Source organism: Rhinatrema bivittatum, chromosome 10, assembly GCF_901001135.1.
Source record: "Rhinatrema bivittatum chromosome 10, aRhiBiv1.1, whole genome shotgun sequence".
Classification (NCBI taxonomy): domain Eukaryota; kingdom Metazoa; phylum Chordata; class Amphibia; order Gymnophiona; family Rhinatrematidae; genus Rhinatrema; species Rhinatrema bivittatum.
In genome coordinates, this window is record NC_042624.1 from 53638861 (window position 1) to 53665699 (window position 26839).

Below are 26839 nucleotides of genomic sequence, written 5' to 3' on the forward strand. Positions count from 1 at the left end.
CGCCGCTGACAATAACAACCTGAGGCCGCCGCTGCTGCTGACGCTACCGCTTCTGCTGCCGCTGCAAGAGGAAGGCCTGCGCAATCGGCGCCCAGACCCGTCGGGGTAAGGCCTTTTTGTTCCCTTCCCCCCAGCGAGCCTGATCTGCGATCGCACAGACAGCATCACAGCACAACAGCTAAATCCCTCCCTCCAGACTTACCATCCAATCGGGGAGACGAGAGGGATTTTAAATTTCACCTCTCTCCGGCGCCGCTGACAATAACAACCTGAGGCCGCCGCTGCTGCTGACGCTACCGCTACCGCTTCTGCTGCCGCTGCAAGAGGAAGGCCTGCGCGATCGGCGCCCAGACCCGTCGGGGTAAGGCCTTTTTGTTCCCTTCCCCCCGGCGAGCCTGATCTGCGATCGCACAGACAGCATCACAGCACAACAGCTAAGTCCCTCCCTCCAGACTTACCGTCCAATCGGGGAGACGAGAGGGATTTTAAATTTCACCTCTCTCCGGCGCCGCTGACAATAACAACCTGAGGCCGCCGCTGCTGCTGACGCTACCGCTTCTGCTGCCGCTGCAAGAGGAAGGCCTGCGCGATCGGCGCCCAGACCCGTCGGGGTAAGGCCTTTTTGTTCCCTTCCCCCCGGCGAGCCTGATCTGCGATCGCACAGACAGCATCACAGCACAACAGCTAAGTCCCTCCCTCCAGACTTACCGTCCAATCGGGGAGACGAGAGGGATTTTAAATTTCACCTCTCTCCGGCGCCGCTGACAATAACAACCTGAGGCCGCCGCTGCTGCTGACGCTACCGCTTCTGCTGCCGCTGCAAGAGGAAGGCCTGCGCGATCGGCGCCCAGACCCGTCGGGGTAAGGCCTTTTTGTTCCCTTCCCCCCGGCGAGCCTGATCTGCGATCGCACAGACAGCATCACAGCACAACAGCTAAGTCCCTCCCTCCAGACTTACCATCCAATCGGGGAGACGAGAGGGATTTTAAATTTCACCTCTCTCCGGCGCCGCTGACAATAACAACCTGAGGCCGCCGCTGCTGCTGACGCTACCGCTTCTGCTGCTGCTGCAAGAGGAAGGCCTGCGCGATCGGCGCCCAGACCCGTCGGGGTAAGGCCTTTTTGTTCCCTTCCCCCCGGCGAGCCTGATCTGCGATCGCACAGACAGCATCACAGCACAACAGCTAAGTCCCTCCCTCCAGACTTACCATCCAATCGGGGAGACGAGAGGGATTTTAAATTTCACATCTCTCCGGCGTCATCTACTTACTAAACTAAACCTAACTCACTATCTCTACGCGGATGACATCCAGATACTCATCCCAATCTCAGAATCCTTACAAAAAACCTTGGCTCACTGGAACAATTGTTTGCAACAGATCAATCATCTTCTCTCCAGCCTTTGCCTCATTCTTAACAACAACAAAACTGAGATCCTAATCATCAATCAAGACATCAACATCAAACTTCTAAACCCAGCTGACCTACTCAACTCATCCACTCCCATATTAAATCACTCACCACATGTTCGAGATCTAGGTATCATGCTAGACAATCAGCTCAATTTTAAAAAATTCATAAGCACAACCACCAAAGACTGTTTTTATAAGTTACAAGTCTTAAAAATTGAAGCCTCTTCTTTATTTCAACGATTTTCGGATGGTCCTACAAGCCATTATTCTATCAAAAGTCGACTATTGCAATTCGCTTCTCTTTGGCCTTCCATATTCATCCATCAAACCCCTCCAAATGCTACAGAACTCTGCAGCCAGAATCCTTACCAATACGAATAAAAGAGATCACATCACCCCCATTCTCAAGCTCCTCCACTGGCTGCCTAGCCTGCAGCCTTCTCTTTTTCTTTGGCTGCCGGCAGGTTAGGCTCCGCCAGCAGCCCTGCTACCCTCCCCCCCCCCCCCACCCCATGCAAATGGACACCATGCTCACCCGGTCGTGCCGAGCCTGCATGCAAGTAATTTGAGTGTATACTTCACAGTTACGCCAAAGACTGAAAAAAAAACCAAACCCAAGAGGGAAAGAGATGTGCTGGCGATCATCTTAGGATAAGGTGGTAAGTGGCAAAATGTGAGCTAGAGTATTCGTGCTTTAAAATGTTTCAGACTTCGAGCTATTCTGCCAGAAGAATCTTAGATAATTAACGTTTTTGAAAGGTAGTGGGGATAATCTCCTTCTCGAACTATCAAAGTAAGCCTATTTCATCTTACTGCATTGCTATCATAAGAAAAATACTTCTAAAATAGTCATCTTTTAATTCAAAAATGCTATTCTCTCAAATCTCAAATCAGTTCATCCTTCTGTACCTCTGGAAAATAAGATGCTGATACTGTTCCTTTTGCTACTTTCTTTGAGAAACTTGACACTTCGAAAAACCTTTGATATTAAGGGTCCAATTATACTGCATGACAGCAGCCATTCAGTTACTGTCCTATGGGAAATTTTTCCCCACTTTCTGTAACTGAAATTAGTCAGTACCTTGCTATGTCAAAGCTAACATATGCATATGATCCTATCCCTTTTATGGTCTGGGGTACATAAACATTAAGAAAAAAGCACAGGACTGCTTCTGTGGCTAAGTCAAAAAGAGAAACGTAAGAACATGCCATACTGGGTCAGACCAGGGTCCATCAAGCCCAGCATCATCCTGTATCCAACAGTGGCCAATCCAGGCCATAAGAACCTGGCAAGTACCCAAAAACTAAGTCTATTCCATGTTATCGTTGCTAGTAATAGCGGTGGTTATCTAAGTCAACTTAATAGCAGGTAATGGAGTTCTCCAAGAACTTATCCAATCCTTTTTTAAACACAGCTATACTAACTGCACTAACCACATCCTCTGGCAACAAATTCCAGAGTTTAATTGTGCGTTGAGTGAAAAAGAACTTTCTCCAATTAATTTTAAATGTGCCCCAAGCTAACTTCATGGAGTGTCCCCTTTTTACTTTGAAAGAGTAAAAAACAGATTCACATCTGCCTGTTCTAGACCTCTCATGATTTTAAGAACATAAGAAAATGCCATACCTCTATCATATCCCCCCTCAGCCGTCTGTTCTCCAAGCTGAAAAGTCCTAACCTAAGCAAGAAAATCAAGAAGGCTGCTCACCCCATAAAAATGTTGCTAGCAGTAATTTTGTTATGAGTTTGACAATTGCTTGGTTTTGATTGTAAATATTACTACCCTTAACATAAGGCTTGGGGTAACCAGCATGGAGCGGCAGTTACTATCCGAAGTTTGGGCAGACTGGATGGACCATTTGGCATTTTTCTGCCATCATTATTCTGTTAAGGCTGCTAAAGAGACAATGGCTCCTTTCTTGCAAATGCTTATTTCTTCATTTTAAAACAAGTTTGTGTCTCTATGCTTAAAGCTGCACTTTTTCCTAAATTAAAAAATCTTTCCTCTCTTGAATTATAATTACCAGCCAAACTCGTATTTTCTTTCTTTGCCAAATTACTTGAAAAAGCAATTCTTGAACAGATTCAAGATTTTTCTAGATAATTATATTCTGAATGTATTACAGTTTGGGTTTCCTAAAGCCCACAGAACTGAAACCCCTTGGTTATCAACTATAGTCTTTTTAAGGCACCATATAGCCAAAAGAGAAAATTATTTAGTGATACTGCTGGACATTACAGCAGCATTTGACACAGTTGACCTTCATTTCTTACATCTGCGCCTCAAAATATTGGTCATTCCATTCTCAGTTGGATTGTCTTTCTTACATGATTGATATTGGCAGATTAATGTGAGAAACTCTATCTCTAATTGGATTCTGTTAGCATCTGGAATACCCCAGGGCCTTGCCCTCTGTGCAACACTTTAACATTTATATGCTATCCTTAACGAAGCCACTCACTTCCTTTCAGGATCGATGTCATCTTCCTTTCCCCTGGGTCCTAAGTTGTTTGTGCCCTGTTCAAACATAGATATTTAAGAATAAATTCCTGTTAAGCATGGCCAAAATTGAAGCCCTTTGGATCAGCCATTCTGCGAAATGCAAGTCTGTAGCCTTCCTTCAGATAGAGGATGTAATTAGTCCAGTACAGTCAAAGGTCAGATACTTGGGTATCTATATTGACACCAACCTTTCCTAGAAAGCTCAGGTCAAAATTGTTGATATGTGCTGCTATCTATAAGCTTAAAGTGCTGCGAGGATTAAAGCCACTATTATTCCCCAGTGATTTTTGAAATGTTATACAAACTTGTGTTTTATTGCAACTGAATGATTGTAATTCCCTTTATTTGGGACTTCTGAAATTGTTGGAAAAGGCCTATACTTGTCCCAAAATGTCCCAGCTTGGGTCATTTCTGGTGCATCTTATCATGATCACATCACTCCTATATTGTTTGAGCTGCATTGGCTCCCTATTGGCTGGAAAATTCAGTTCAAGGCTGATTTTTAAAGACCTTCATCAAACTGTCCCAGCAAATATTACCTTGTTATACTCCTGCTAGAGCTCTACACTCTCAAGGGATGATGCTTTTAGAGATTCCTCCCTGCCTCAGGGACACATGACTGCTATCAGTCTCAGTAGCTGCCTCCACACTCTGGAACAAGTTGCCTTTAGAACTGCGACTTTGACTGTTACTTATCCTTTTTCAAAAAATGTGAAGCCTGTGTTGCCTAACTCTTCTGCTGTTGGATTGATTACTGTACGTGTTAGTATACAGTTTGTTTTAATGTTATATTCTGTATCTTAAATTATGTATTTATATTTGTTGTAAGCCACTAAGAACAAGCTTTCCGGATCATTAGAATGTAAATGTTCTTAATTAAACAGGCCCTACCATCAATAAAAGGAATTGCTTTACAAATCTATAGAAATGAAAGCAGAGAAAAAAAAGCAGTTACAATTTGTAGATGCATGTTAATTACCATATTTTTTGCTCCTTAAGACGCTCCTAGGATCCAAAGCAGGAAAATTAAAAAAAAAATAATGGTGTGCTAAACCGGCTCTGTTCCCGGCGACTGTGTGTCTTATGGAGCAAATTAGGGGAAGGCATAAAATGTTTTGGTTTTTTTTTGTCTCCATCCCAACCCTTTAAATTTAATTAACTACAATCCCCCACCCTCCTGTGAACACTCCCCCCAAGACTTGCCAAAAGTCCCTGGTGGTCCAGCGGAGGTCCGGGAGCGATCTCCTGCACCCGGGTCGTTGGCTGCCAGTATTCAAAATGGCGCCGATAGCCTTTGTCCTTTCTATGTCACAGAGGCTACCGGTGCCATTGGTCGGCCCCTGTCACATGGTAGGAGCATTTTGAATACTGGCAGCCGACGGCCCGAGTGCAGGAGATCACTCTCGGACCCCCGCTGGACCACCAGGGACATTTGGCAAGTCTTGGGGGGTCAAGAGGATGGGGGGCTGTAGTTAATTACATTTAAAGGGTTGGGATGGGGAATGGGGACAAACAACATTTTATGCCCTCCCCTAATTTGCTCCATAAGACGCACAGACGCCCGGGAACAGAGCCGGTTTAGCACACCATTTTTTTTTTTTTTTAAATTTTCCCGCTTTGAATCCTAGGTGCATCTTATGCTCAGGTGCGTCTTATGGAGCGAAAAATACGGTAAATAGTATAGCCCCATGAAAAACTCTCAACCAAGGTAATGTGTGCATTTTTAACTCTGTGGCTGCCCAGGAGTAGTATGGGACCTGTATGGTTAATGAAACGTTTGTATTTTATTTGGGTCTTTTGATGCTTCCAGCTCAATCAGAACTAGCCTCTATTGGGGCTGTGGCACCAGGAACTTGATTTTTTTTTTCTATTTTTGACCCCCTCATATCTAGCCTAGACATGACAGTGACAAACAGGAACCTAGCACAAGTGCAATCTTAACCAGCCAGTGAGCATCACTGTTGTGTGGGACTGGGACTCTTTTCCCCTTTTCAGTTTTCCCAGCTTGGTTGCCTAGAGGGACACATGCCCGGTTTAAGAATTGAACTCTCTCTCCCATTAGCAGTATGGCTACCACTGGGCCAGACTCCACTCAAAAATGTATACATCTTCTGCTGATGGTTTTGTTGATTGCAGTCTTTTTTTTTTTTTGTTGCTCTTCTCTTAGCAGGACAGGTTTTAGATATGTTAAGCTAGATTTATGATTAGAAGATGTAAAGATACACATCATACTAGCTATATAATTCTAGGAAAAATATACCCAGATATTGCTAAAGGTTTTAAGGTTGATAATGCATCTGTTCTAAAGACAAGTCTGTTACTAAAGCCTTCGATCCAGTTTTCTATAAAAAGGAATATATTGTGTTTATTTTAAAAACATGATTTAAAATACATTCTTAAATTGTAATCTAATGCTGGCATACCTTGTTACAGGCCACCTTCCACAGCGACATCTATTTCAATCTCTGGAGAGTCAGAATCTTTGCATGAAGATAGAAAAGGTGGAGACAAGCTGCATCTTGCTATCTCGGGTATGGACAAAATGCTAATTGTACAGTTTGTGCCTTTGATACAAAGATTGAGATACAAAGACTTGCGAGGTACCTGAGCTCAAGAATTTTGTCTCTTACTCCCAGAATATCAGTTAATTTCAGTTTTGAGTAAGATGGATACATTTTGATGATTTCTTTTAATCCCCATATGGTCTTGGGGTAACTAGTTAACCTGCTGTCCAAAGTTGTAATGTAACTCCAAAGTTCTCACTGCTGACATTTAGGACATTGTCATGGGTACCACTGCACAGAATTTCTCAAATATTTAGCCAGTAATGATAATCAGTTGGCTGTTGGACAGAAAACTGTCGGGGTAACAAGTTATCCCAGAGCAGACAATTTCTTATCTTATCACACATTCCATGTCATTGCTGCAAGGTTATTGCATGTATAATGTTGTTCTTTGCTACAGTGTCAGACACCCTAATGTGTAATGCCTCCAAATTTCATCCAGTTACAATAAACAGTCTTCTGTCTGTGGTGAAGTGGCAGAGATTGAAATGGCCAAATGATCCTTTGCACTTTGCGGCCTTTCTTAAAACGAAAATGGGCCCAGAGCCTGTTGCAATTTCATCACCTTCAGTTAAATCATCCATCAATCCCTGAACTCCTCATAAAGTTAAGACCATATTGGACATCTTACAGCTGTTTTATTTTTTAATGGTTTACTTTATGGGAATTCTGTATTTCCTAGCATAGTGAATCTTGCCCCCTGTAATAACTGTGGACTGTATTGTATTGTAAGAGATAGCAGAATTGCTTACCTGTAACAGGTGTCCTCATAGGACAGCAGGATGTTAGTTCTCACACATGGGTGATATCATTGGATGGAGCCCGGCACGGAATACTTATGTCAAAGTTTCTGGAACTTTTGACTGAGCATGTCCAGCATGCGTCTAGGCAAGGTCACTCTTCAGTCTTTTAATATAGAATTACGATAAAAATAAACAAAAATAGGAGGAACCCAACTTCGCGGGGTGGCAGGCAGATTTCATGAGGACTAACATCCTACTGTCCTAGGAGAACACTTGTTACAGATAAGCAAATCTGCTTTCTCCTAGCAGAAGCAGAATGGTACTCCTCACACATGGGTGAATCCCTAGTTACAGGCTGATCCCCAACACAAAAGGGGACCAACAAGCACTAACCATGTGCCAATGGGCACAACAACCACAGTGCTGTTGGTAACAGAGGAGGAGACAGCCTGTACGCAAACAATGGGCCCTAGGCAGGGAGAGTTAGGTTTTACACCTCAAAGAGATTCCAGAGGACAGACTGGCTGAAACAACTGTCACGTCTGCCATCTCTATCCAGACAGTAGTGAGATACGAATGTGTGGCGAGAACTCCATGTCACAGCCCTGCAGATTTCCTCCACAGGAACTGCTCGCAGGTGGGCCACCAACATTGCCATGACTCTGACAGAATGAGCCTTGACATGACCCCCAAGATGTAGTCCTGCCTGGGTTTAACAGAAGGAGATGGATGCAGATGGATGCAATTCCCAACATATTCCTATTAAAAGAAATAAAAAGTTGGGTGGACTGTCTATGGGCTTCTGTCCACTCCAGATAGAAGGCAAAGTCCTTCTTGCAATCCAACTGTACAGGGCTCAATCACCTTGGTGCGAATGGGGCCTAGGAAAGAATGTTGGCAGGACGATTGGTTAAGACAGAAATTCCTCACCATCTTAGGTAGGAACTTGGGGTGGTCTTGCATACGCACCCTGTCATGAAAGATCATAGTATAAGGTGGATAAGTCATTAAGGCCTAGAGCTCGCTGACCTTGCACGCTAAAGTGACCACCACCAAAAATGACCTTCCAGATAAGGTTCTTCAGGTCACAGGAGCACAGCAGCTGAAAAGGAGCTTTCATCAGCTGAGCTAACACCACATTAAGGTTCCAAGACACAGTGGGAGGCCTTAGGAGGGAGGCTTCAGTTCCCTGTGTGAAATGGACAACTATAGGCTGTACAGAGATGGGTGTACCATCTACACCTTGGTGGTATGCACCAAATGCACAGAGATGAACTCTAATAGAGTTTATTTTCAAGCCAGCCTCAGATAGGTTTAGAAGGTAGTCATGCAGTTTTTGCGTGGGGCAGGAGAATGGATCTAGAACCTTCTACTCACACCAAACAGAAAACCTCCACTTCAGAACATAGGACATACTAGTAGAAAGTTTTTTCTGGAAGCTACCAGGACCCAAGATACATCTTCAGACAGATCAAGCGGCTGTAGTGAGGGCCGCAGCTAGCCCATATCTTGCGTAATGAGATATGAGGAAGTTCCCATACTGATCGGTTTCCAGATGGAGAACTCCCGAAGGAGTGGAAACCAAATCTGTCTCAGCTAATGAGGATCATAGTCCCTCTGTCCTTGCAAAGCTTCAAGAGAGTCTTTGTAACTAGAGGAATCGGAGGATACGTGTACAGCAGACCCCTGCCCCAGTTTTGGGCAAAGGCATCTGAGGCTGGTTTGCCGCCCGACCTGTACAGGGAGCAGAACTGAGTCACCTTCCTGTTGCAGGGGGACACAAGTCCACATCCGGGCTTCCCCAGAGGCAAAATAATCTGTTCACTACTACCCCCCCCTCCCCGGTCCAGAGACCACTTGTGAGGTCTGAAGGTATGACTCAGTCTATCCGCTATCACATTCTCTTTTCCGGCCAGATACATGGTCCTGAGTACATGGCCAAGGTGACTGCCCTGGATCGTGGCAGGAAGTCTTTTGCCTGAGCTGTGTCTAGCAGGGCTCCTATGAAGTCCAATTGAGGTCACAGGTTTACGTGGGACTTTGGGTAGCTGATAACAAGCCCTGACTGCAGCACAAGGGACTGATCAACCCCTGCCTGAAAGATGTTCTTGAACAGCCAATCATGAAAACATGTACTCTGTCTGTGGAGGTGTGCCCCCACCACAGCCAGACATTTTGTAAAGACACGTGGGGCTGATGCTAGCCTGAACGGCAACACTCTGTTCTGGAAGTGCTGTTTTCCCACCACATATGAGATACTTCCTGTGACCCAGGAAGATCTCAATGTGAGTGTATGCATCCTTTAATTCGAGGGAGTATAACCAGTCCCCTTTTTGCAGGAGGGGAATCAGGGTGCCCAGGGAAACCATCTTGAAATCTTCTTTTTTGAGAAATCTGTTCAAGGTCCTTAGGTCTAGGATGGGACGGAGTCCCACTGTTCTCTTTGGAATCAGGAAGTACCAGGAGAGGAATCACTGTCCTCTTTGCCCTGGTGGGACAGGCTCAACTGCTCTGGCCATTAAGAAGGCGGAGAGCTCCTGAAGTAGTACCTCCTGATGCTTTGTTGGCCCCCAAAACAGGCACGGGGCAATTTGGTGAGACACCCAATTGGTTTGATTGGTACCCTTGATGGACAAGACCCACTGGTCCGAGGTTATACTGGGCCACCAATCCGCAAAGAACCATAGCCTGTCTCGGGTAAGGGTGGCTGGCTTATACTCTCTAAAATCCAGTCAAAACGCCGTCCCAGGATTTGGTTGGGAAGCTGGCTGGGGCTTGGGAGCTCTATTGCCTGGCATGGCCCCGTGAGCCCACCCTCTGCAAATGGGAGAGTGACCAGAGGATTGTACTTCCTTGACCCTCCCTCGAGGATCTCTTGGCTGAGGCAGGCCGGTTTGAAGTGCTGGCGGAGAGCTGTTGGAGGGTCTCATTGTGATCCTGCAATTGGGCCACTGTGTTCCTTACCTTCTCTGAAGAGATTCTTTCCTGTGCATGGCAAGTCAGCGAGTCTTTTCTATACCTCCTCCAGTTGGAGATCTGAGGCCCACAGCCATGCCATTCTGTGGGCACAGACTCTTGCTGTTGCCTCAAACACTGTAGGTTGAATGAACCTTGTGTTTTCCACACTCCAAGCTCTGATGCACAAATAAGAGGGGGTCCTGCTGTTGAGGCAGTCGCTCAGCCACCTCTTGCATCTACTTCCAGAGTTGCAAGAGTATTGGCTCATGTAGAGCTGGTAAGAGGCAATGCGAGCAATAAGCACGTCCCCTTGGTACACTTTCCTCCCAAGAGCAGCCATCGCTCTGATCTTTGGGGGTGCAGAGGTGTGGGTCCAAGAGCATTTGGCCTTGTTGAGAGTGGATTCAACCACTACTGATTGGTGTGACAGCTGACGCTTCTCGAATCTGGTAGCCTGTTGGATGAGGTAACCCTCATCCACCTTACTGTTAATGGGAGGTACTGTGAGGGGGTGCTCCCAGATCCTCAGCAGCAACTCCCTAAAGATCTTGTGCATCGGGACTGCCGCAATTTCTTTAGGGGCCTCCACGAACTGGAGGATTTCCAGCAACTTATGCCTGGTATCCTCTTCAGTCATTAACTGAAAAGGGATGGCCTCCGCCATCGCCTGTACAAAACCTGCAAAGGTGAGGTCCTCTGAAGGAGACCTTCGCTTATCTGGAGGAGACTGTTCTAAAGGGAGACCCTCCGAGTCCCTAGAGGAGGATTCCCAGGGGCCTCATCCTCACTGTAGTCTACAGGGGATGGGGCCCTTGGTGCTTGGCCTTCGTCCAGAGGCACAGGCATTGGTAGCACTAGTGCCGGCCACAGCAAAGCTAGGGGGGGCGGCGGCTGCAGGCCTCTCTCTGCCAGCCTTGATGGAGCTTCCTCCTCAGAGGAACTGGCAACGAGTACCATAAGGATCAGGGGAAGCATCTGTGCCCCGTTGGGCATCGATGGCCTCCTGGGAACAGATGCCAACTGGGTCGGTAACACACTGATGAGCACATTGAGCCATTTCAGCAGCGGTTCCAACAGGGCAAATGCAGTTACCGGTGCTGCCAGTTCGATTCCCTGCAACACCCGCTGGAACACCACCTGGACCTTGTGCTCCAGCACCTCCTCAAAAGTTGCCAATGCCAAAACAGACTGGGAGGCAAGAGTGTGGCCAAATCTTCCTTTGAGCTCCGATGTGGATCGATGACTAGCACCAGGCCTGGTGGAGACTGTCGTGGACCCCTGGTATCGATGGAGGATGGGCACTTCTTGCTGCGGGGTTGCTTCGGGGACATCATGGCAGGAGTCTGTGCCTTCCCGAGCCTGGCACCTTGTATCGAAGGTGACCAGTGTTGATGTTTCCCTAGTTGCTCGGCCCAGTCTTTTTCTTCGGTGCTGAGGTTGATGGACCAGACATCCTCAGCTTGGAAGAAACAGAGGGACCAGTCCCCAGTGCCCCTATCCGCCGATGGCATCAGAACAGATGGCTCCACAGATGCTGATGATGTGGTTCCCAGGTCTGTAGATACCTCTGACTTCCTCGACCTGAAGATCTTCTCCATCTTGTTGAGCCAAGCACGATGTTCTTTGGGGGTCATCTGGGCGCCCATGCAGCAACCCCGGATGTTGTTCGATGCCCCCAGGCAGAGGCTACACACCTTGTGGGGGTTCATGATGGACATGGTCCTCGGATACTGAGGTCACAGACTGAAACTGGACAAAGCCATGACGAATGAAAGAAAGACGGTGATGGTGGGCAGTCAATGTCACCGGGCACAGAGGCACCACCGCCACAGGGGGAGGGGGAGGAACAGGAGAGAAAAGAGACTTAATGAACCGCCGAAAAACCTGTCTGGGGATACTAGAGGGACCCGCGATTGATGATTTTATGCAAAAAACCCCAACAGGACAGAAAAAAGTTTTCAAGGCAATTTCAAAAGAAAAGCCACGAGTTCACTGTTCCGTGAGGTGAAAGCTCCGTGAAAAAAAAAAAGACTGAAGAGGGACCCGTGTGGACTGGGACATGCTGGGGATGCTCAGTCAAAGTTCCAGAAACTTTGATAGAAGTTTTCCATGCTTGGCTGAATCCAATGACGTCACTCACGTGTGAGGACTATCATTCTGCTTGCCCTAGGAGAATGATTATTTCTATGATTGTTATTATATTTGAGTTTATCAGTGTGTTTCTCTGCAAGGTTTTTTTTTGTTGTAATATATTATAAACTTACAAATTAAAAAAAAAAAAAAGACTGGGAGAAAATGAGAGGTGGAACAGTGGGCCAAACTAAAAGGAGCAATTACAAGAGCAACAAATCTATATGTTAGAAAAGTAAAAGAAATAAGCAACTGATCTGGTTCTCAAAAGAGCTGGCTGATAAAAGCAAAACGAACAGCATTCAAGAAATATAAAGGATCCTAAAAAGAGGCACACATGGAACAATAAATATCTAGTGAAACTGAGGGAGACTAATAAAAAAAAAATCAAGAAAGAAAAAAGTCAGGCGGAAGAGAGGATTACCAAAGAGGTATAGCGAGGTGACAAAACATTTTTCAGATATATCTGAGAGGTCTGAAGTAGTATAGTGAAATTGAAAGGTGAAAAATATCAATGGGGGGAGGGGAGAATGATGAAGAAATGGCCAAATTTATTAAACAAATACTTCAGTTTGGTGTTAACTAAAGAAGACACTGGAGAAGGTCCATTGCTAGTTGACAAGACTGTGGATGGGGGTGGAGTAGACAAATCTCCATTTACAGAAGAGAATGTATGGGAAGAGCTAAGAAAACAGTGGACCCATGCCATGGGGCCTTATGAGGTACATCCCAGGATACTGAAGGAGCTCAGAGATGTGCTGGCGGTCCGCTGAAGGACCTGTTCAATAGATCCTTGGAAAAGGGAGTGGTGCCGCAGGATGGGAGAAGAGTAGTAATGGTCCTGCTTCACAAGAGTGGGAGCAGAGAGGAGGCTGGAAACTACAGGCTGATTAGCCTCACCTCAGTGGTGGGAAAAATAATGGAGAATCTGATGAAGGAAAGGATAGTGAACTATCTACAATCCAGTGGGTTGCTTGACCCGAGGCAGCTTGGATTCACCAGATGAAGGTCCTGTCAAATAAATCTGATTTTTTTGATTGGGTGACTAAAGATTTGAATCAAGGAAGAGCACTCAATGTGAACTACTTGGATTTCAGCAAAGCTTTTGATACAGTCCCGCAGAGGAGACTAGTGAATAAAATGAGAAGCCTGGGAGTGAGCACCAAGGTGGTGGCATGGATTATAAACTGATTGATGGATAGACAGCGTGTCATTGTAATGGAAGCTACTCTGAAGCGAGAACGGTGTTAAGCAGAGTGCCACAAGGATTTGTGTTGGGATCAGTCCTGTTCAATATCTTTGTGTATCCTCTGCCTTTGTAGAAGGGATAGAAGGTAAAGTTTGTCTGTTTGTGGACGATACCTGCAACAGAGTGGACACGCTGGAAAGAGTAGAGAGAATGAGACTTGATTTAAGGTGGCTTGAACAGTGGTCGAATATATGGCAACTGGGATTCAATGCCAAGACGTGCAGAGTCATGCATCTGGAGTGTGGTTATCCAAAAGAGCTGTATGTGATGGGGAGTGAAGGTCTGTTGTGCACGGAGCAAGAGGAGGGACCTTGGGGTGATAGTGTCTAGCGATCTGAAGATGGCAAAGCAATGTGACAAGGTGATAGCTAAAAGCCAGAAGAATGTTGGACTGCGTAGAGAGAAATAAGTAAGAAAAAGGAGGTGATCCCCTTGTACAGGTCCTGGTGAGGCCTCACCTGGAGTTCAGTTCTGGAGACTGTATCTCAAAAGGGACAGATAGGATGGAGGCAATCCAGAGAAGGGTGACAAAAATGGTGGGGATTGCCATCAAATGATTTGAGGGATTGAAGGACCCAAATATGTATACCCTGGAGGAGAGGAGGTGCAGGAGAGATGATACAGACCTGAAAGGGTTTAATGATGCACAATTGACAAACCTGCTCCATTGGAAAGAAATCAGTAGAACCTAGGGGTCATGTAATGAAACTTCAGGGAGGATGACTCAGAACCAACGTCAGGAAATATTTCTTCATGGAGAGCGTGGTAGATACCTGGAATGCCCTTCCTGAGGATGTGGTGAAGACAAAAATGGTGTAAGATTTCAAAGCGGCATAGGATAATCAATGTGGATCCCTAAAGGCTAGAAAATGGAAATGAAGAAAAGAGTGCATGGGGGTAACTTGGTAGTGTGGCAGTTATTACCCTTAACCAAATAGCCTTGATACTGTTGATGCAACTCAAACATTGCTTTCTGCTTCAATGGCAAGGTATAATGGGAAATTGGATTCAAACAGCAATCAACGAGGGCCCTGACTTTTACAGTTACGGTGTGGGAAACTAAGCATGGGGTAACCTACAAGGCGCAGCAGATATTAATATAAGTTTACTGGGCAGACTGAATGCATTTGGTCCTTTTCTGCCATCGTTTCTATGTAACAAATGGCTGAAATTGCAAGGGCTGTAAGCAGTACTGACTAGCTTACAGCCCAGACTGTTACTAACTCAATATTATTGGTAGCATTTTGTCTTTGTAGGATATCCTTTCTGGCATAGCAGTATATTCTAATCCCAAAGATCAGCCACTTTCCATGAACAGCTTACTCCCTATGCATGAAAATCTGCTTGCTTTCTCAGATGGATAGAAAATTCCTATAGGGCTTTCCTACACTTCCATCAATGCAACTCATAGATTATTAATGCTATCAATTTGTCCTCCCAGGACAATGTCACTGACGTCCCAATGTAAGTGTCCTCATAAAATAGACAGCTGCCATAAACAGGTTTTTTTTCCCCTGTGGATGAAAATCTGCTTTTAATTCCAGGTAGAAATTTGTGGGATAACAAATTACCCCCTGATACCACATTGAGCCAATTTAAAGAGATCAAATAAACTTTAGAAATTTAACCTGGTTTTAGATTTAAAACACTTTTTATTTAAAAGTATAGTAAAGTCACTTTTTATTTAAAAGTGTTGTATTCTTCATTTATTATATTTTGCCTTCGCAGTTCTTCCTTTGGACTTCCAATTCAGTAGGAACTAGGGCAGTTTCAAAGTGTATTTTCTCAACTATCTGGGATTTCTATCACTATTTTTAACACTTTCCTCACATTCTATCTAATTCTTAGCAAGGGCCACAGACTGCAGCACCCTCTAGAACCCAGTATGTGTATACCCTGTTTTGAACTGTGACCACTAGGTGTCACCATTGGCAATGTCGGACTCCCTTCATCCAGGGGCTAAAAGCACTGACTCCATACTATCCCTATCCCCAGCCAACCCAAGAGGGAATCTAAGTAAGGTTTGTTTAAAAACTAAACTGATTTAAAATAAATTCTGCATTTATTAGAAAATGTTAAGACCTCAAAGATTTAATTATTTGATAAAGTCAAAATTAAAAAATGAATGTTAATTCGAGTTCCCAAAACTGTGAGCTGAAGGTTGTCTTCAATATGATGAATTAAAAGAAGTTATCTAATTTCTGAATTTATGTGACTATACACTGCAACCTATTTTTGTCGTCTTGCATGTGTACACAAACAGAAATCCAAATAAAGCACCTTCAAGTTTTTAAATAGAAAACATGATTTTAATAAAGGCTTTCTGCTTGGTGATTTAAATTGGCTTGATTAAAATCATTTCAGCCTGATTTTAAGTGCTTTAGATTGAAAAACCTCAAAAGGTGAAAATAAGGCAGCTAAAAAGTTCTGCTTCTGTGAATAGTAATAGTATTTTCTCTGTGGACAAGCAGGAGAGTAATTAGCCACACAAGTGGGTGATATATCCAATGGTGCTGAAATGGAGAAAAGTGAGAAGTTTTTCTGAGCATGCGTGGGGGCTCCCGCGCAACCACCGCCCTATAGGTTTCCTCAATCTTTTTTTCTTCCACTAGTGGAAAAGGATGCATTTTTGCTCACTGAGTTTTCATTTTCTTTAATTTCTTTAATTAGTATTTTTTGGTTTTCACAAGTCTCAGAAAATTGAATTTGAGTTAGCTTCAGTTCTCTTTGCATGGTGGACAAGAAACCGAGCTTCAAAAGTTGTCCCAGATATTCTTACAAGATGTCTGTAGCAATTCTCCATGCCCACTGGCCTCTTTGTTTGGCATTGTCACATAATGAGGCCCAAATGTCTAAACATCATGAAATTCAGATGTTTCACACCCAGTGAATTTTTGAGTTCTCAACCATCTGAAGGAGCGCAAAGGAAAAAAATCACCAGCTGAGGGATCAGTGCTAAAAGCAAAAAGGCCAGAGTCTTCTCATGCTAAGTGCCAGGACTCGGAAATCTTGAGTGCAGACATCATTCTTCATCTATGAAAGAGGAAGAGAAACTGCACTCTTTGATGCCAAAGTAGGTAGGCACCAAGATAGGCTGTGACTGCGTTGATGCCTCTTTGATTGAGAAAATGGACTCCTTTGCTCCTCTGTGCAGAAGTCTTGCTGGCTGGATAACTTTGAGGATTCTGTCTTCTAGCACCATTCCTTTGTGAGAAAAATATGGCTTGACTTTGTCAAAAATTACCTTCCTGGATCTTCACTTCCTCCATCTGTTAGTTTCCTGTTTTGGAATCCATGGCCCAGAAATATGAAACTCGATTTACCGTATCAAGCCACACAAGATGTTATGCAGCAGTCTTATCCACAAGGATAGGACAGAATCAGAAGAACCATCTATGCTATTATCAGTTTCTCAGGAGAGGTCTCTTATACCATTCTGCTCATGCAGAATCTACCCCTCTCCTCAAAGTACATCACCACCAGAGGATATTTCATATCCAAAAAAATGGCCAAGACCATTTCATGTACTTTACAGGAGGAGACAGAACCTAGAGAAGATGTTTGGTGTGATTAAATAAGTAGTAGTAGTTCCAGCATATAGTTTTATAGAAACTCCAAACAAGAATGTGGCAAACACCATTATTTATACTGTCTGTAGTAAGGAAGTTAGATCTTACATTCAAGGTGGAGCCTTGTCTTAGTCATTCAAAAGTACAACTCCCACAAAGCAAAGCATTGTAATACTCATTCTAGTATTCCTTCGGAAAAGGATGCTAAATTGGATAACATGGTGAGAGATTTTTCAGTCAGCTCTGTTAACATCCAGAATAGCTTTCCCTGCTAGGTCTAGTACAATATATATGTGATTCTTTACGAATGCTGGAAGACATGACTCAGCAGCTTTCTGTAGATATCAAGTCAGAGGAATTTATTTATTTATTAAAGGCTTTTATATACCGACTTTCTTGATACAAATCAAATCAATTCGGTTTACAATGAACTAAGCAGAATATACAGTTAACCAATCAACAAGAGATACGGAGCATACAGTTACATTATAACAAGGAATGTGAAAAGCATCTCATTTAGTTGGCTTGAGTTCATACTTTCTCCAATGCAAACATTGCTATGTAGAATTTTCGTGAGGATGTTCATGAAAAACTCTCTGCTCCTTGCATAGGAGATGATCTCTTTGGAGACTAAAAGAAACAGTATATCTTATTAAAGATCATTGCTCCATTCTGCTTACCCTCTCAACAGCTACAGCAGAGCAACCATCTACACATTTCTGAATCAGGATTAAAACCTAATTCAATCAACCTTAGTGCTGAGGAGTTTACCACCAGAACTCAGAATTATTTATTTCTTAGCAACCTACAGTTGCCAAATTCATGAAAGGCCTAAATCATCTTTGACCTCCAGTTAGAGATACTCCTACTCCTTGGGATCTAAATATTTTTCTCATTCAGCTCATGAAATCCCCTTTTGAGCCTCTAGTCACAGCAGAACTAAAATTTATTTTTTTGGAAGGTTTTGTTTTTGATAAATAACTTCTGCCTGCAGAGTTGAGTGAGTTACAAATGCTAGTTTCATATTCTCCATATGTTTTATTTTTTTAGATTTATATTCTGCTTTTTGCACTTTTTTCAGCGCTTCAAAGTGGATTACATTCAGGTACTTGTAGGTATTTCCCTGTCCCTAGAAGGCTTACAATCTAAGTTTGTATACCCACTTTTTCCACAACAGAGTAGTTTTTGAAAACTTATGCTAAATTTCTACCAAAAGTAGTCTCTCAATTTTGAATCAGTCCATTGTATACCAATAATGTTTTCCAAGACCATACGCCAGTAAAGGCAAACAGGCTGTCTTCATCCCTTGGAATGCAGAACAGCTTTATTGTTCTCTTAGGAGAGTACAGTCTTACAGAAAATCTTCACAGCTATTTGTTTCCTTCAATTCAATCAAACTGGCTTTTTCAGTTGCATCATTAACTCTTTCCACATGGATTTCTGATTGCATTTATTATTGTTATAGTCAATCAGGACAACTTCAAAGTAAGGTAAAAGCCTCATCAAGACATGGCTATAGCAGCTGCTATAAAAGAAATCTGCAAAGCTGCTACTTTGTCTTCTATCCATACCTTCACTGTTCATTAGTGCCTAGAAAATGCTTCATATCAATATAGCAGTTTTGGACAAGCAGTTCTCAAAGGCTTATTTAACTAATTCCTTCAACTCTCCCTCCAATCTTTATCAAAGTATGGGTCGCACTTTGTTCCACTGCTATAAAAACACCAATCCTTAAAAGCAGCCCTCAACTTGGGAAGTCCCACTTGTGCAGTGATTACTGTCCTGCTTGTCCAGGGAGAAAGCAAAGTTGCTTACCAGTAACAGGTGTTGTCCACAGACAAGATAAATCAGTCCCATAATCCCACCCTCCTCCCCTATAGAACGGCTGATTAACTTACTTATAAAGGCCGAGGAGACTTGCACAACGGCAGCTGTGGGAATTTCCACACATGCTCAGAAAACCACCTCTGTTTTTCTGAGTTCTGAGCTAGCTTTTCCATCACAACCCCATCGGATGATGCTACCCACTTTGAGTGGCTGATTTGGCCTACTGTCTACAGAGGACGCCTGTTGTAGGAAAGCAACTTTGCTTTCACTTCTGTCTGTGAGATAATACTAATATATTTTTATGCTTGAAATAGTTTGTTTTTTTGTTTTTTTTACTTTAATGATTCCTCTTCCTTGCTGGCATGAGAAGTAGGTAACAGCTTTGCCAAGATTCTCAGGAACAGGATAAAGAGCCAATCCTTAGCTGTGAACTTTAATGGTAATGTGTAGATAGATGTTCGTGCATTTCATCACTGGTCACCCTTGGTGAGTTTGGCAGTTAGTTGTTGCATCATCTGTTAGAAGGGGACATAATGGTTGATTATGTGTGGTTGCTTGCAGTTGTGCTTCTAGGTGACTCCTGTATGTAAGGGATTAGAAATATGCAGGATATGAGGTTGATTATGTTTTTGTATTGTATTTTGTTTTGTTGTACTCTGCCCAGAATGCCTTTAGGAAATAGTGAGTAAAACGTTTAAGAAACGATCATGGTGACCTTCATTATCACGAAGTCCTTGTGCCATGGTCTCCCCTGAGTGCCTTTCCACAAAGCAGAGTAAGCCAGACCACAGAGTAGTCATAAAATATTTCTATAAAATAGAAGGTACTGCAAAAAAGTACTGTCCTAAAAATAAATGAATATAGGAAGAGCTTTGAAATTTAGGGTTTTATGCTCATTGTTCTGGTGACAACATAAATTGTAAAATAAAAGAACAAGTAATTTATGATGCTACCAAGACTCTCAAGGTGTGTACTAGTTGGTTTTCACCTTTTTTTTTCCCCACGTCATTATGGATTCTCTTCCTTTTTCACAACCATAATTTAATAGGCATATTGTCAAAAAATACATTTTTCTAACTTTTATTTAATATTTTCATTCAGAATAATTATCAAAACAGAGCTTAGAGCATGGACAAATAGGGAAACACATAAATGAAATAGATTGTGTGTACAAGCAACCTACAACAATTAAAAAAAAAATAAATAAAAATTTTAGATGTGTAGTACATTTGCCATTACAAAGCCACTGGTCAATGCATGCCACTGCTAAGGAAGGCCAATCATTGCTCTTCTCTATGCTTTTTCCTGCTGCCTAGTCATGATGGGGTATTCAAGGTTTTTTTTTTAATTTGTGCTATTGTGTGTAGTTGGTGTTTTACCAGTGAAAACAGCAAGAGTAACTGTACTCAGTGGCAAAATAATGGGAAAGAGCATTCCAGTATTTGCTTGTTTCTACATCACCAATATTAGAATGCTGATGAGCAGTTTGTCGAACCGGTGAGTGCAGTTACTCACGTGACATGTCTATGTGCATACCTCTCATTGGTGCTAATGGAGGTGTCAGATTAGCTATTGCAGGCCTACATTACATAAATTGCCTGATTTTGAAATTGAAGTGCATGGGATATTGAATGATATAATTTGCTTTAGCATGGTCCTCTGATACCAGTGCATTTTACAGATCTTTCAGGAAAGAGTGCCTCAGTCCCAGATGAACTTGGAGCATGTGGACATTCCAGGACATCAAGCTATGCAAGCCAGCAATCAAAAGCGTCAGGTAGAAATCTGCCTCCATTATGTATACAAAAAGACTCTCTATATCATTCTTGGAATAGTTCTAATATTCAAGAATGCTAAAAAAAAATAAAATAATAATCTTACACACAAATGTTTGAATGTGTTAAAAGCTAATTAAGCCTTAAGAAGAAAATGGCTTCTGTAGGAAATTTATGAAACTGTTTTGCCATTTAAAAATGTGAAAAATGGTTTCTTTTATAGAATTAATGTGGCTCTGAGTTCTCTGGTAGTGGCCACATCTCCTGACACTCCATCACCTTATGGGGTCTGGCTTTCCAGTAAATCTTAAAACCTGTTTTTTCAACTAGGTTCCCCCTGTTCCCTTAAAGATAAGGAAAAGATGAATTTAAAGAGTACTTGTAGAACTTGATGTTACTAGAATTGGTCAGCACATTGTTTCATGCATCCTCGGTCAGGACCTGTGGGTGCTGCTATCTGGGTAGTACAATTAAGACCAGCAACTTCAAATCAAAAAGTGAATCATTACACTTCTTATGCTGACTTTCCTTCTCGCCGGGGGCAGGGAAAGATTGTAGCAACTCCCATGTGATGCTGCTTCAGGACTGTGGAAAAGAAAATGACCAGGACAGCCCTGGTACTCTGTAGTGAAGGAGGGACACCCTGCTTGTAGGCTCTCCATATCTGCCACTTTGGCAAATGAGAGTCATGAAGCCCCACAGGTGTTATCTAGAACCAGGTTTTGAAAGCTAGAAATCTGCAATTAAAGCAGGATATTAATTTTTTTTTTACATGTGGACCTATTTTTAAGGCTATTTAACTGTGTGTCTTGTGTGTTAAGTTCTTTAAGATTAATAAAGATTTTTAAGAAAATAATTTTCTTGACAAAAGTGGAGTTCCATTTCCAAGTTGTTACACATTTGATCAGTTCTTTAACGGTCTGCCTCTTGGATTCGGAGAAGTGCTCAGATTGGACAGGAAGGATCATTGCAGGAGCAGGAGAAGGCAAAGGATACTACTATGCACTTTCCATTTTGAAGATGCCCTTCTCATTTAATCTCCTGGAGCCATAGTGTTAACAGACTAAGACCTGGGCAGTAATGTTCATTGACTCATAATGCAGTAAAGCTGACTCTGCAGTATGAACCTGGCTCCCACCAAAAGATTATAAATAAATTTTCTGGCAGAAACTGGAGGCAGTGTGAACTTGCTAATAACATGGGTAGCCCTGACCCTTTGTCTCTCCATCACAAATAAATCAATCTTGAGACTTCTGTGGAAGTAAAGGCTCTGCCTTTCTCCTCAGCTGACTGCTGTAGGTAAGCCAGGCAGTCTGTGTATCTCGCAGAGCCTGCGGGGTCATACGTTGTGCCCTCTGGGCCCCAGCTGTGATTCTCTGAGCTAGGAGCCATTGCCCTGCATGGCTATACCCAACAATTTCAAATAAATTGTAAAGGTTATTCAGATTTAATAGGCTTTTTCTTGTCCTTATTCTTTGAAAGAGGAGGGCAAAATTTCTCTTGGGGGAGAACATATCTAGGGCTGCCTGTTCTGCTTGGCTGAATTCCTACTGTTGCAGTCGAGCAGTCTCCTGGAACTTTTATGCATCAGTGATGGGAGATAATGATGGAAAGCTCCAGTGTGGGACAGACCAAGGGCAGAGAGTCTTCTGACAAATCCAAATGGGAAGTAAATGATGAAATATTAAATTGCATGGCTCTAATGCTGTCTGAGGTTGTGGTTCTTGCTAAAATGTCTCCTGATTTATTTTCTCATCTTCTGGTTTATTTACTTGCTAATTCTGGTTTCTAATCTGCAATTTCAGTGTTACAGCTGTTGCAGTCCAAATCAGTTTTGTCTTTAAATCACTATATTTCAGCTGCAAAGTCGGGTTGGTGGTAGTTATTTCAAAACATTGTCCATTTTGTAAATGCATTCTTCTGTGATATTGTGGGGCCACACGGGGCAGCCTAGGAGACATTCTGTTACTGTGAGGATTTTCAATATACATAAATGGGCCTTATCCCAGGCTTCAACATTTTCCTTATCTTGTTTTTTTTTTTTTAAATCTTTCTTTATGCCATTGGTACCGAAGCGAAGACTTGTGGAACTTGCTAGAAAAGTAGAAATATTTATTTTGTAGAGTCATTTTAATAGTGGAGTAGAACTTGAGCAGTATTTAAGTTAAGGGCTCCCTGGTGGTATCATATTTTATCATTAAATAATAAAGATGATAAAAGTATCCATGTCTTAGAAGCATTTGATTTTGCTGCAAGTACTCAGCAGCAAAAATGCTTAGTTTTGACTGTGAACATAATAAAAAGGTATCACCCTACAACTTATGCTTACAGTAATTCATGTTAACTGAAAATGTCTGCAGCTAGCACAATCAACTAACTGATATATAGAGAACATTATTGAGTAATGGAGGGAGAAAAGTTTTTCTCATGAGGAGGGTCTTATAAAGCAACAACTTCATTTCCATCTACAGTTGGTTGTTTTGACATTCCAATCTTGAAGCAGCTATAGCCTGAGGACACTAATCAGCAAGCTGCCTTTACAACAACTGTGTGGTTGCAGCTATTGCTTCCTTAAGAGCAAACAAAAATAATCATTTCTCATTTTTTCCATTGCTTATTTCCATTCTCCAGTCTTTAAAAAAAAAATTTTTTAAAGCAACTGGTGGCCAAATATGAACTGTTGGGTTTTGATTATATACATTTGAAAAGATTTTGTCACAGTTTGCCAGTTATATATGTAAGTAAGGAGGTAGGTAAATCCTAGCTAAGTCATGCCAACTAAAGTGAGTTGGTTGAGCTCTGAAGAGTAGGTTCTGTGATTCGGCTTTGTGCAGTTGGAAAGTGACACCTGATGCATTTACTACAGTTGCCCAAGATCTTGTAAAACTTAGTATTTTGTGTAGTTGAAGGTGTAATGGCTAAATCTTTACTCTCATCTCTTCATGATTCTTCCACTAACATATACTATTGCTTTGAATTGATTTGTGGCTTGTAAACATTATACATCTTATCCTGTGACAGTGGAGTCATTTGAGTAGTCAAATCCTGTCAAGCCATATCCTGAATATACAATAGTCCTTCTGTGAAGACACTTCCAGAAGACCTGTAAATTAAATAGCATCTTTGAATATAATTTATAAAATTTATTTGAAATTCCACATATGTAAAAAGTAGCATTTTATGGGATTATGTCCTAGCTCTTTATTGCTGAGACTTTGCAAGGATTTCTTAATACCTAACGTCTAAAAGGGTTTTGGATATTAAAACATGGAATCCGCATTGCGACTAGTAAGGCTGGTGTGTAGTTAAGTAGAATTACTGGTGTGGCACAATCAGGAAAAGTAATTCTTCTTCTAGCCACAAGTCTTCCTTTGTGTAAAAATTTCATCTACTTGGCCTTCACCTTTGTCCATCAGAATAGCAGAGTCTCATTTTACTGGGTGTCTTGTCTCACTGCTGTATTATTGATAATAGGGCTTGCATGATTGCTTAGATCAACTTCTATAAAATGGAGCCTCTTTTAAAGAAATGTACTGTAATTCAGAATACAAGGTACTTTGCTTTTAGTTAGGAGCAATGCTTGGTTACAGTGTCAGAAGAGTTAATCTGTGTGCATGAGTTAAATGTGTGTTCTGTAGTTCAAGAGCACTGTAAAGTTGGTTTTTGTTTGATCTGCAATGTTAGAGAATCCGCTTTCTATCCACGAAAGAGGTTCCTAATCCATTAGTAATATCATCCATGCAATCTTGTGTGTTCTTGTGTCAATATCCGTAGGGTATAGTACAAGTCACTCCAGATCTTCAAGTTTCTCTGAGCTGTGCCACAGGAGAAATACTTCCGTGGGAAGTACATCCACAGGAATTGGGAGCATTCCAGAGCCATGCGAGGAGGATGAGCCGAAACTTGCCAGTTCTAACCCTCGGACTCCTGACAAAGAAGCAGCATCACCTGAGAAACTCAACAGGTATATTAAGCTTCAGAAGCAACAAATTCTGTCTTGGCAAATGCAAGCCATATAAAACACAATTGTATTTTGAAAATATTTGTATAGAGCTGATTATTAAAGGCTGCTGGTAACCTAAACTGATTTATCTGCCTAGGCGTCCAGTAAAGCAAGACTCTGTGGAGTCGCAGTTGAAACGGGTCGATGCCACTAGGGTAGATGCAGATGACATTGTTGAAAAAATATTGCAAAGTCAAGACTTCAGCCTAGACTCCAGTGCAGAAGGTACAGTTTGAAACTACCAATTTTTTTTGTAATAGGATAAAGTTTAAATAGACTTTGCTTCATACTTTTTGACAACCAAGGATGTACAGGAAAAATTGTTTTACTTGCATGGAACGTACTGTATGTTCCTTTATATCTTTGAGCTGTTTAGTTTATTTCCTGGCCTGGACAGTCAATTCTTTTGTAGACCAAGATGCTAATTGAAGGGGGTGTGGAAGTTATACCCAAGGCATTAGTTCAGCAGTTACACATGCAAACAGTGGAAGGCTAGAAGATCTTGTAACAGGGCTTGGTACGTAAGAACAGCAAACTCTATTAAGACTTTCTGTGGAAGGTCTTATTTCAAGCAAACAGGCCAAAAGTACAGACTCAGAAACAATATTGATAATGTTGGAGTAGTGAGTGACTCAGGAGGTGCCTGTAAATTCCTGGCATTATAATTCATGGAAGCCTAATATTAAGCTCTGTGACACTCAAGGTTGACACAAAAAGTAACATGAAGTTGAATTCTCAGGTTGAACAAATTATCTGTTTAACACACCATAAAGCAGAGTTGCTTACCTGTAACAGGTGTGACTGGCAAGCAGGAGGGGAGGCTGTGGTCCTGGGCTCCTGCCTGGGGGGGGCAGGGTGATAACTACAGCTGCACATGCTCAGTAGGGCATATTTGAAAGCTCTAGAATTCTTTGAGATCAAAGTTCCGTGCTGGGCTCCATCTGATGATGTCACCCATCCTGCTTGTCCTAGGAGAATTATTTTTTTCTTGTTCTCTCACTCTCTCCTTGAATGAAGGATACAGAAGCTCTTGAATAAAAAAAAAAAAATCAGTTACTTGCATATAGGCCTCACTTCTCGCTTTTTAGTCGTTAGATAAAAAGTGAAGCTGAAACCAACAAGTTCTTTTGATCCAGTTTGCCAGTCAGGGTTTATGCCATACTATCCCTCATGCCTGTGTCCATGCTTTCTGACTTGTATTTTGTTATACCTATCTGCTGTGATACCATTACCATATTTCAGTGTTGCCAATTGTGCATCCTTGGCCCTTCTCACCCAATCTTCAGGACACACCCAGCCAGGCTATTTTTTAAGCTATGCATAGCTCAGTGTATATTCAGCCTGAAAATCTGAGTGGCTTGGGTGTATCTCGAGAACCCCTGCTGTAACCAAGCCTCCACCTGCTCTGTCACCTGTTGGAATTGTCTAATAAAACTTGCCGCTGCTCTTTACCTTTTCCTTAATATGATGCTATCATTCCTTGCGCCCATCAAAATCTGGATTCCTCCTCCAGGCTCTGCCTCTGCTGCTGCTCTTAGGTCCCTTCTTCCTGCCTTTACTCGGACCCTTCCTCCCATGTGACACATGGCAATGTTAGACTTTTTCCCACTTTTTGACCTTTTCCTTTGATTCTTCTCTGCAATTTCCCCTTCTCTGTTCTTCACCCACTCAGATACACAGCACTTTTCCCCACTTTTCCATGATTTGTCCTGGACCTTCCTGCTGCATCCGATTTGCCTTTAATATAAGCAAGGACAGTATACATGCTCATAGTAGTGCTGTGGAAGAGTTTATATCTAGATAAATTGAACAGCGCATTAGCGAACACTTCTAGCCTCTAATCTTTGTTTCTGTCACCAAGCTGCTGAAGTCAGATGTTTGATATCGGTCAAAACTCAGCTAATGCATTGTTGTACTTGGCTGCAGTGCACATATATTTTAAGTAGGATCTTGAAGATGACCGTCTCCTCCTTTTGCTGAAAACATACTTAAAAATTGTTTCACCCTAGAATCTTAACCTTTTCTGCACATTTAGCTGGTTGGTTAATGTAAGGTATTTTGAATGTAGCTCCAGAGGGAAGTCACTATGGCAGCACACTAAAATG

General features: G+C 42.5%; 1 protein-coding gene across 1 annotated transcript in view; it reads left to right on the forward strand.

The window, feature by feature from the left end:
- Window positions 1-26839, forward strand: part of FAM102B (family with sequence similarity 102 member B) — a 128200-nt gene that overhangs the window by 85859 nt on the left and 15502 nt on the right. Inside the window, exons 6-9 of the mRNA XM_029617897.1 lie at window positions 6350-6447; window positions 20638-20733; window positions 24506-24695; window positions 24832-24959. Of these exons, the coding sequence (XP_029473757.1) occupies window positions 6350-6447; window positions 20638-20733; window positions 24506-24695; window positions 24832-24959 (512 nt within the window). The remainder of the gene's footprint in view (window positions 1-6349; window positions 6448-20637; window positions 20734-24505; window positions 24696-24831; window positions 24960-26839) is intronic.